The sequence below is a fragment of the Mangifera indica genome, chromosome 11 (genome assembly GCF_011075055.1).
Source record: "Mangifera indica cultivar Alphonso chromosome 11, CATAS_Mindica_2.1, whole genome shotgun sequence".
Lineage (NCBI taxonomy): Eukaryota > Viridiplantae > Streptophyta > Magnoliopsida > Sapindales > Anacardiaceae > Mangifera > Mangifera indica.
Window position 1 is genome coordinate 4,720,523 of NC_058147.1, and position 11,759 is coordinate 4,732,281.

The window sequence follows — 11,759 nt, forward strand, 5'->3', positions numbered from 1 at the left end:
ATGATGCCAAGAATAATAGCCCAGAGCAACACCTGCTATTCATTTATTCACTCCAGATTAATAATTTAGGTCAATTCAATAACAGAGTATAGAAAAGATGTCATTAATTTAGTTTCTTACTACGTTCAATTGAATAAAACTCAATTTTTTTCTTTTTATAATTTGAATAAATACAAAGAAAGAAGCAAGGGGCAAACCATCTTATAAGCTCCAGAGCTCTCACCATATCTCACGCCCACTGTATGCGTCCTTCTGAGCTCTAGACGCACATAATTTATCTGTAGGCTGTTGTATTACCACTCAACAAAAGTCAGTAAAAGAGATTCAAGGACCCACATCGCTTACAGCCAACAAATTCGTTGCATACCATTCAAGAAAGAAACAACACTGCAAACTAACCACAAACCTGCAGCTGTTCTTATCAAGGCTTTTCAAATATATCAATATACAGCTGTTGCAGACATCAATTTCCTCTATGTCAAAGGAAGAAAATTAACAAGACCATGTAAACATATCATTCAATATCTTCACGAAAAATAAACATTCATAAACACATAATTTTATGTCAAAAACTTAAAAAAAGAACCTTAGTACATCCATGATTCGAATAAACAAGGCAAGAATGCCTAAAAACCCAAGTGCATAGAAGCTAACAACAAGCAACATCTCCCATTAAAAACACAGAGGAGAAGCTGACTGAATTCTCACTGCTGTTCACTGTCAGGCTTGGTGGCTTCTTTAATTTCATCAGCTCCATCATCCTGATCCAAAACAAGCATGAATTGTTCAACAGCAATACAAATAACTTGCAAACTCTATAAATATAGTTAAATGGTAAAGGGATCTGATCTAAGACCGGTATGTCGGATGTCCAGAGAGTGAGATTATCACGGAGTAGCTGCATGATCAGAGTGCTGTCCTTATATGACTCTTCACCAAGGGTATCTAACTCGGCAATTGCCTCGTCAAAAGCCTGCTCAATAAAAATCAAAAAATAATAACATCTTGATATCAAAGGATACTTTTTTAACAGTATAAAGCAGATAAAAATACATTGATTGAAGTTCTTTCAAATTATAAACTACGTAATGCATAAATAAATCAAACTGGAAACAGGCTAAATTTGGTTTGAACTCACCTGCTTGGCAAGATTGCAAGCGCGATCAGGAGAATTCAGAATCTCATAGTAGAACACAGAGAAGTTGAGAGCCAGTCCTAGACGAATTGGATGAGTGGGAGCCAGTTCTGCGTTTGCAATATCCTGCAACAACAATCAACCACAGTTCAAAACAATTATTGCCAATTTACACTTAACTGTAAAAAATTTCAGCATATATACAACATAAACTAGAAATTTAACAAAGCAACATTATTTAATCTAGCATATAATCACCTGAGCCGATTTGTAGGCAGTGAGAGTACTCTCAGCAGCTTCTTTTCGCTCGGCTCCGGTCTTGAACTCGGCCAAGTACCTATGGTAATCTCCTTTCATCTTCAAATAAAAAACTTTGGAGTCACCAGATGAAGCCGAGGGAATGAGCCGAGAGTCGAGCAGCTTCAAGATCCCGTCACAGATCGAGGACAGCTCGGTCTCGATCTTTGAACGGTAATCTCGGATCGTAGAGACGTGGCCTTCGTTTCCACGGCTCTCCTCTTTCTGTTCAATGGAGGATATTATACGCCATGAGGCTCTACGCGCCCCGATAACATTCTTGTAGGCAACGGAGAGGAGGTTACGTTCTTCTACGTTGAGCTCTTCAGAATTCTCAGAGGAAGCTGAAACCTTTTCCATGAACTCAACCATCTCCTCGTAACGCTCAGCTTGCTCAGCAAGCTTGGCCATGTAGACGTTCTCCTCGCGAGCTGAAGGAGTGGAAGCCATTGTCGTTCGTGAAATTGAAAGGGAAATCGTTTTAGATCTGAGATGAGATGAGAGAGAAGACAAAAGGAAGTTTGTTTTAACGAGGCTCAAGGAGGAGATTAATTTGCGTGGTGGAGAGAAATTGGAAGATACAATGCAAGGCGTTGGATTTGGGCGATGAGATTTGTCCAAATATATGGCGTAGATCGAAATTTGTGAACATATATTTACCCTGTAAATATAACAAAATTTATATTACACAAAAATTAACTGAATTATATTAAGTGGGATTTCTTTTATTATATTTATATATTATTTATTTATAATTTTTTTTTATTTTCATTATCTTTTCTTAATTGTAATTACTATAAATTATTATGTTTATCTTTTTGTTAAGTTTGTTTAGACAAATTTATTATCATTTATATTAAAAAATACTTTAAATTATTATTTCTGTAGTCTGATTTATGTTTTGATATTATATCAAAAATATATTAATCTTATAAGTATAAAAAATAAAATTTATATTATATAAAATTAATTAATATATGTTAAAGTTTAATATATTATATTTATATTTAATTTATTTATGTTGATTTTATTTTATATAATTTTTTTTTTAAGTCTAACAAAAATGGCCAGGGAAAAGGACCAACAAAGCAAGCTGGCAAGGAATTTGTTTTTTCATTGAGCATAAGAGAAAATAAAGTGAAAATTTGAATTTTGAAAGGCAGAGGGACGTCAACCAGTAAAGGTTGGGCCAAAGGACTTGCTCTCATTCAAACATTAGCGTTTTTTAAAAATTTCATCCATTAATTTTTCAAAAATTTCAAATCTTACTTATTTATTAATTTTTATAGTTAATATTAAAGGTAAAATTATTATTTAATAAAAATATTTAAAAAATTAAAAATTTATTACATTTTCTCACTTAAATTTAAAAATATAACAATTTTCTCTCACTCTTTCACCCAAGATTTGAAAAACCACCATCTTCCCTATAAGGTTTTGATCTCTTCTCTCCAATGATAATCCCTAATCCCATCGTCAAAGTTCTACCTTCCGGTCGATTTATCTCTTCCTTCTAGTCTTTCCATCGCCCTCCTTCAACAATCTTTATCTCCAACGAAGACGACATGGTTTTATCTTTCAGACAAAGACGATGAGCCCTTTTAGTATGAGACGAAGACAATAAGGAGATTATCGGGAGAGACTGGGAGGGAGAGAAAAAACCAACAACTGGAGAAAGGATTGTCATCAGAGAGAGGAGATCAAAACCCTAGAAAGGAAATCGTGATTTTTCAAACCTTGGGTGGGGGTGGAGGGAAATGCGACAAATTTTTAATTTTTTAAATATTTTTGTTAAATAACGATTTTACTTCTATCATTAACTATAAAAATTAACAGATGAGTGGGTGTTTAAGATTTTTAAAGTTAATGGGCAAGAATTTGGAAAAACGCTAATCTTTGAGTGAGAATAAGTCATTTGGCATTTTATTAACTTATTTTAAATAGTTGTAAAATTATACGTACCTACTTTTAATACACAAATTAGTATATATTATATGTGTTATTATGTGATTAGATGATTTTGAATTAATAACAAAATAACATCTAATTATATAATGACACATATAAATGTGTATCTATTTATATACTTAAAATAAATAGGTATAATATTTCTTTAATAATCGGGGACCCTACCTGTATTTATTGTGTACATATTATATGTATTATTATGTAATTAAATAATTTTGAATTAATAATAAAGTAACATCAAATCATATAATGATAAATATAAATGTATACCTATTTATATACTTAAAATGGATAGGTATAGTATTTTTTTTGATAATCGAGGACCCTAACAATAATCAGACTCATAATCACTACATAAGTTAAAGTTTCATAAATGTGACAGAGACTCTAACTCAGAGTTTCACCTTATAAATTTTAATATTTCATCAATTTTGTTAATCTTTAAAGTCTAATATGTATAATATTACATTTTAAATAGAGTTCTTTACATTGATGCACTTTCGCATCTTAATCACAATATACAATCATGTTATTTTATTTAAAATTTAATTCCATTTAAAGAAATTAATGTCAATATGGTAATTAATTCCTTTGATTGGTTTAGAAAAATGTATTTAAATTCTTACCATTCAAGTTTGTAAATTATAATTATTATTACTACCACCTAAGAGCAAGCAAAACACCCAATAAGAATTAGAATCTTGGAACACTCAACTTTCTATTATAATTTCTATTTAAAAATTGGTTTATACAACAAAATGGTATTGTTTTATTTTAATTATCATACCCTAACCACCCCATATTCTTAATATAACCCTAAGTCAAATTCAAGGAGAATTGAGGTCAAGAGATTGGGATACACGAATTTCATATTATAATGATGTTGATATTTGAATACTATGATGTGAATCAGAAGAATTGATTAGATACAAACAATTATTATCATGATTAATAATGGAAACCTATGTTATTATAATGATTAATAGTAGAAATCCCATGCTGAAATTATAATGAAATAATTTCCAAGTAGAGTCATTAGACTACTTTTCATATAATCATATTTTCAATTAATAATAAATGGTAATTTTTATTTTATATTATATATATAATTTAGATAATTGCTTTTAAAATGTTTGAATTGTAAGTAGGGGTTTAGTGCGTGTCAATCGATCATAAAGATTGTATATTCATATTCGATTATTGTTCTTAAAATGTCCGTAATTATGATGTTATCTTTATTAAAAACATATAATATAGTGAGAACTATAATAATATTAAATGATCTTATTGAAATGTGATAATAGATCTCAAATGTCAAAATTGTTCGTTGATAGCTGAATACAATATATGGATGTAAGTTATAGACATGTCTATTGGACATACCTATCATAAAGATTTCATATGGATAATTATTCTAATGTATATGAAATAAATCTTTTTAGTGAACAGTGATATATATGATCTTTATATTTGAGGTTACTAGATCGTTTTGTAGAATAATCGATATAGTTTAATATCAACCCAACGAGGTCCTTAATTATAAATGGTTGCAATAGTAATTATTCATATCAAGATATGTACGAAGATAATAATAGATCAACAAAATATTCATTACTCTTTCACACGAGAGTTAATATTTTTGATAAACCTATTAACAAATGACAGCAACCACTATAAATACATAATAATAAGAAACGAAGGGATCATCGAGATACACGTACAAATATTTAACAACATATGATACTATCAAAACTTAAGTTATATTTTGTGCATTCATTTCTACTTATTTTATGATCTCCTATCGTTTTTGTTGAACCACTCAAAAAACAATGTCTTCTATTTATACTATTGTGTCCACCCATATTCTTATACTGGACTCTTCCATATTTAATATGTTTTTTTTTTTCAATATTCAAGTCAAGTGCGTTATTTTTGCACTTGAAAATGCTTTTGTCTTGACCCAGCAATTAGTGTGAAACCAGCTTCTTTTGATGTCTAATTCTAGCGGACTCTTGATGAATCACCATTCTGAGCCACCTGATTAATTCTTATCCATGGTGGTGTGATTTTGTTTCAAGTCCATGGCTTTGACAGATTTCAAGTTACGAGTCATGTAGATTTCTCTAAATATGTGTGCAAACGATTGTTACAACCACGTTATGGTCTTTCTTTTACTGGGTCAGCACCGAAAATATTTTAAATTCTTTAGCCACAAAGCATGACTTTATTATTGGAAAAATAGGCCAAATGATAATTTTCCACCCGAATTTTTGAAGAGTCTATTTTTTCACTAATCCTATATTTCTTTACAAAAAACTCTTCAATTTTTATTACTAATCCAATTTCCTCCCTTTCTTTATCATTTTCTTTTCCATTACCACCATTAATGTCACTACTTTTACCAGAGGAATCATAACTATCTCCATAACCACCGTCATTGATGCCACTATTGTCAATTCTCAAATCATCAAATATAAATTCTTCACCTTTGAATTTGTCATTAGAAAATTTATATCAAAGGCTTTTTTGAAAACCAAAGTTATGAGTTTCTTCTCTCTAAGAAAAGACTCATGACCACTTGATTGGAAAGAAGGTTAATGAGATATGATTGGTTGAATTGAGAGAGATCATAAAAGTTGAATAATTACGAAATCATAGGGTTTTATATTGGAGCCTCAATTATGAAATAGAATTATTGATAAAATCGATATTTCATTTCATAATAACCAAGGTAAAAAAAAAATCTTTTTTACACTTGCTTTAAAACATGATATTTGGCTAAATATATAAAGAAGTTCATACACCTTGGAAAAATCCATCTTGTATGTTATTAGTTTTACTAGTAGTCCTATTTACCATCTACGATAGCAAGTACCCAAAAGCCATTATCTTTTCACTTTCTCCCTCTTTACTTCTCTCTCTTTTCCCTCGACATCATTATTTCAACTTCTATTATCTTTTGCTTAGGAGCCTTCTATGTAATTTTGTAAATAATGAAGATTCGCTCGAATCTTAGAAACTCTCTCAAATTTGATTGCACTTCAAATTTACCAAAAATGAAAAATAGTTTTGAGAAATTTGGAGAAAAAGAGCAGATTGATTAAGCAAAACAAATTAGTTGCAAGCCTATTAAAGAAACAAGGAAAAAAATCAAAATGATGGTGGAGATGCTAGATGCTAATTGAGAAGGAATGGTGGGGAGAGGTGTGGGGGAGATTAGATGGTTAAGACTTGTTATGTTTTTTTTTTCTTTTACATATATTACAATTTAGGTAATTTTAATTTTGAAACAGGGTATATAACTCATTGTAATGTTTATAAAAGGGGTTTAAAAGGTTGGAAAATAATTAATTTAACCTTTTTTTTTATCATACTAAAAAGTTTAACCCAATTTTTATGCATTATACAGATATAGTCACGTGTTTTATCCTCATCTGTAACTTTAGAACCTTACCCTTTCAAACTTATTTTCATTCATATTCTCATCTAAAAATCAATTCAAAAACGAGAGAATCCTGCATCAAAATCATCTTACTTCAAGTAAATAACATTTGATCATATTGTTTAATATTTTATTTGAAGATTCTAAACTGGAATTTTGAAATTTTTTTGCATAATGATAAATCATACTTTGTTAATTCGTAAGTTATTGTGGCTTTTGTTATTATTTTATAGTTGATTCAGTTATAAGAATTGTTTAATTTATTTATATCAAATTTATATTATAATAAAAGAATGTTTAATTTTTCATATCTAATTGGTGAAATATAAAATACTTAGATTCTTTTTAAATTCAAAATTTTAAACTATTTTAGTTTATTTCCAAACATACTGGAATGTATGTAGATTTTATGATATTTTATAAGATTTTATTATAATATACTTTATGATATTTCCATAAAATTCTTGGAAATATTTTATCTTTTAAAAAATATATATTATGGATAATCCAAAACAATTTAAAATTTTGAATCGTCTAACCCATGCTTACCCGTGTAATCAATTCTACTCACCTACTTGCCTAATCCATTCTTATTGATCGATTGTTTCTAAAAAAATCGAAATATTCTATTTTCTATTTTCACTTATTCAATAGACATTCTTTTATTCTAATGTAAACTAAATTAACTATAAAATATTAACAAAAACCATAGCAACTTACAAATCAACAAATTATAATTCATTACTATATAAAAGAATCTCAAACTTTCAATTTCATATTTTTAAACAAAATATCAAACAATGTGAGGAAATGTTATTTACTTGGATTAAAATAATTTGACGCAAAATTTTTTTGTTTTTAACTTATTTTTAGATGAAAATATGAATGAAAATAAGTCTGACAAACTGAGTTTATATGGTTAGAGATGAGGATAAAATGAGTATTCAGTTGGGGTCTTGACTATATCTATATATTATATAAAAAATATATTAAATTGATAGTTAAATTAGTTAATTTTCTTGAAAATTCAATTATTAGGGAAGAAATTAAAGGGATTTAGGATAAAATTATTTTTTAATCCTTTCAAGTAATAAATTTCACTACAAATTTATAAATACGTAAAAAAATGAAGTTTTCAAACTTAAAGGTGACATTTTTTATTTCATCAAAGTTCGGGTAGGAAGTGTATCTATGTATCCTTAAAAAGATTTGACGTTAGAAAACAGCGCTACTGGTTTGCGTCATCCTCCGCCCATTTTTATTTACAACCATAGGGCAATTCTTGTGCATATCTTTGTCATAAAGAATCCACGTAAACAGATTCCAATGACAATTACCGGAGAAGCCCATTGTAAGTTAAAAGTCAAATGGAAGCCCCCTGGTTTGGTTGATATACTCTTTTTATATAAACTTATAGTTATCTTCACTTCACTTGAAAGGAAAAAACTCCATTGATAATAAACCAACAGTGCATTGCACAATGGAGAGAAGCAAAGTGCAAGTGCTTTACGATGCCTGTAATGCTGTGTTTTCTCAGAAGAAACTTCCAAGTTTCCAACAGATTCAATGGCTGAAAAGCATCCTAGGTATATATAATCTTTTTGACTAATTTTATCAGCTTAACCTCTGGGTTCTTAGCTTCGTTGTAATTCAATTTATTTGTCTGCAGATTTATTTGAAGCTGTTGATGTTGGGATAGATGAATTTAGCTTGCATGGACGGAGCATCAAGGGACTGGTTTGTGGGCAAGCAGTCTCTGAAATTACATACATTCACATTCACGAGTGTGACAGTTTCTCTGTAAGTATAAAAATATTTCTCCGCATTCATGTATTTGCACTAAAACAACCAAAAAAATGGAGATTGGAGGCCATGATCTGTCAGAATATGATGTTTTCTTCTTATGAACTAAATAATTAATGAGAAGAATTTTGTGCAGGTAGGCGTTTTTTGCTTCCCAGCAGGTGTGACTTTTCCCCTTCATGATCACCCGGGCATGACTGTTCTAAGCAAACTTCTGTATGGATCCCTTTACATCAAAGCCTACGATTGGATGAAGGTGCAGAAATCAAGCTGCCGAATAAGTAAGCATAACTAATTGTGGTAGAATTGTATTTTGGAAACATCTAAGATTCATACAAATACAATACAAAACTGACCCTTATGGGGAATAATTGAAAATACAGATGGAATAGCAGGCATGGTGGTAGATGCAATATTGAATGCACCATGTGAACCATCTATCCTGTTTCCGAAAAGCGGTGGAAACATTCATTCGTTTACTGCCTTGACTCCCTGTGCAATATTGGATGTTTTATCTCCACCATACTCTGAAGAAAGGCCTTCCACTTACTTTTCTGACTTTCCGATTCCCTCTCTTCCCGGTACGTAATTGACCTGATCAATATTTTCCAAATAAAATTATACGTCGTATTTTAATTACATAAATAAATACACATAATTATTAAATATAAAATATCATCTAATTACGTACTTGTATATTTTAATTCAGGTTATGCAATACTTGAGGAAATAGATATACCCCAAGACCTAGTTGTTTCTGGAGCACCATACCTTGGCCCTCCAGTTGATTTCGGAGACGATGAAACCGAAATGTTGGTGTGAATATATAGAAGTTTTCTTCTTAGGAAATTCTTAGGAGGCCCTGTGATGGGCTGAATGATGAATCTTAGCGTTAGCATGTAGAATATATGTGGTGTGCGTACATATATACAGTGTAATACAGTGTCCTAAATGAATGTGAACAAGAAAGATGGTGAAGCATAATGTTTGTTCTGGTTTTCTATGGACCGAATGGGCTTTGACTGGGCTCCCTTATTAGTGTCATGGGGTGGACTTTGTGATTCCAATTGCTCGTGATTGTAATTTGGCAGTGTTTATCATAATTTCATTGGACCAACCGACGTCGGGTTCACACTAAAAACGTGCGGTAACGTGATAAAAAAAATATTGGAGATATTATTTTATTTAAATATTTATTATTATTATTATTATTTAAGGATATTTTTTATATTATTTATTATATTAATAAACCTAAAAATAATTATTTTAAAAAAGATATTAAATAAAGATAAAATTATAATAAAATTAAAATTATTTTATTAATTTTTTAATATTTAAATATTATTTATAAACTGAATAAAATAATATTAGTAATAAAATATACATTATTAAGATAAATACTCTAACCAAACGCCACTAATAATTTTTAAAATAATATTATATGTATATATTTTGAGTAAATAAAATAAATATATAAATAATATGTTATAATATAATTAGTTATTTTAAATTAATAATAAAATAACATTCAATCATATTATGACACATCATTTATATACTTATTTTATGTACTTAAAGTGTTTACACACAATGTTATTATAGCTATTAAACCCGAACAAGCAAAGTTGTAATTATTAATTAATACTATGAGTATGTACTTTTTATACACAATTGATGTGTCATCATATGATTATGTGTTACTTTATTATTAACTCAAAACTATCTAATCGCATGATGACATATCATTTGTGTACTTGTTAGAGACTCAAATAAAAAAAAAAAGAGTCTCACATCTAATAAACTTAAGTAAAATGAGTGATATATAAGTGTTATAGATTGAACCTTAACACAAGCCAATTAGTTTTGTGTAATATGAGTTTCAATTTTCACATTTATAAACCCAATATATATTTCTGATATGATATCAGAGCACGAGTCAAACAATGACTTTAACAGCTGAAGTATTTTTTAATACAAATGACAATACACCTAACCAAAAATCGACTGAGCCGAAAAACAAGTTTAAAACCCTAAGTGGTTGCACTTAAGTGAGAGTATTGGAAACTCAAATAAAAAAGAAAGAAAGAGAGTCTCACATATAATAAACTTAAGTAAAATGAGTGGTATATAAGTATTGTAGGTTGGATCTTAACACAAACCAATTGATTTTGTATAATATGAGTTTTGTGTAATATGAGTTTTAATCTTCACATTTGTAAACCCGACAATACTTAAATTGTGTATAATACATATACAATATTTTATAGGTAATTATTTATTTTTTTAATGCAATATATTGAACTCATTAGGTTTAATTTGATAAAAAAACTATATGTATCCATTTTAGATACATAAATATATACACACTTATATATGTTATCACGTGATTAAGTAATTTTGAATTTAAAATAAAATAATACTTACTTATATAATAATATATAAAAATATATATTTATATATTTAAAATAGATACATATAATATTACTCTTAATTCGAAGGTGATTGATTGAAATTTTATAACGAAAATCAGCTTCTCAATTGGGCAACCTTGTTCCCACGTTATTATGCATAAAAGTGTACATTATTAGATTGTTTTCCATTTCACGTGTTTCAAAATCTATGGATCAGAAAATAAAGACAATCGAGGGAAACACAAAAGCTACTTCAAATATTTATCTACAACTTTTGAATTAACATTTTTTTTTTTAAATACAAAATATCAATTACTTTTTTTATGATAATAATTTAATATTCTAAAGGCCAAACGACTATTTCCCCCCCAAGGTTTGATGTTTTCTCAAATGTCCTCCTTTTAATTATAAAAACACCAAACATCCATCTATGAACAGTTAAAATTAACGGTGGTAAGGGTAAAATCATCATTTTCTCTATAATATTAAAAAATAAATTAAAATATAATCTCTTTTTGTCCCCCTAAACTTTAAAAACTAAAATTTTCCCTCAGCCTAAGTTTTAAAAAATGGCAGTTTCACCCTAGGATTTTATTTTGAAATCTTCGGTGACATCTCCGACTCCATTGTCGATGGCCTCTCCCTCCCAAAGAATCCTCTCCTTCCGACGATCTTTTTCCTCCCATTTGGAGGCCCTATCAGC

General features: G+C 29.2%; 2 protein-coding genes across 2 annotated transcripts; one reads left to right on the plus strand and one right to left on the minus strand.

The window, feature by feature from the left end:
* Positions 1 to 492: 492 nt before the first annotated feature.
* Positions 493 to 2,022, minus strand: LOC123229493 (14-3-3-like protein B). Its single transcript, XM_044655340.1, has 4 exons — positions 1,394 to 2,022; positions 1,139 to 1,261; positions 857 to 973; positions 493 to 761 (listed from the first exon to the last, which is right to left on the minus strand). Exons 1-4 carry the CDS (start codon positions 1,880 to 1,882, stop codon positions 705 to 707), a joined length of 786 nt encoding a protein of 261 aa, XP_044511275.1. The 5' UTR covers positions 1,883 to 2,022; the 3' UTR covers positions 493 to 704.
* A 6,260-nt stretch (positions 2,023 to 8,282) lies between these two features.
* Positions 8,283 to 9,709, plus strand: LOC123230152 (plant cysteine oxidase 1-like). The gene is made up of 5 exons (XM_044656285.1): positions 8,283 to 8,428; positions 8,512 to 8,642; positions 8,782 to 8,926; positions 9,029 to 9,226; positions 9,355 to 9,709. The coding sequence occupies exons 1-5, from the start codon at positions 8,323 to 8,325 to the stop codon at positions 9,465 to 9,467; spliced, it is 693 nt and encodes a 230-aa protein (XP_044512220.1). The 5' UTR covers positions 8,283 to 8,322; the 3' UTR covers positions 9,468 to 9,709.
* The last annotated feature ends 2,050 nt before the right edge of the window (positions 9,710 to 11,759 follow it).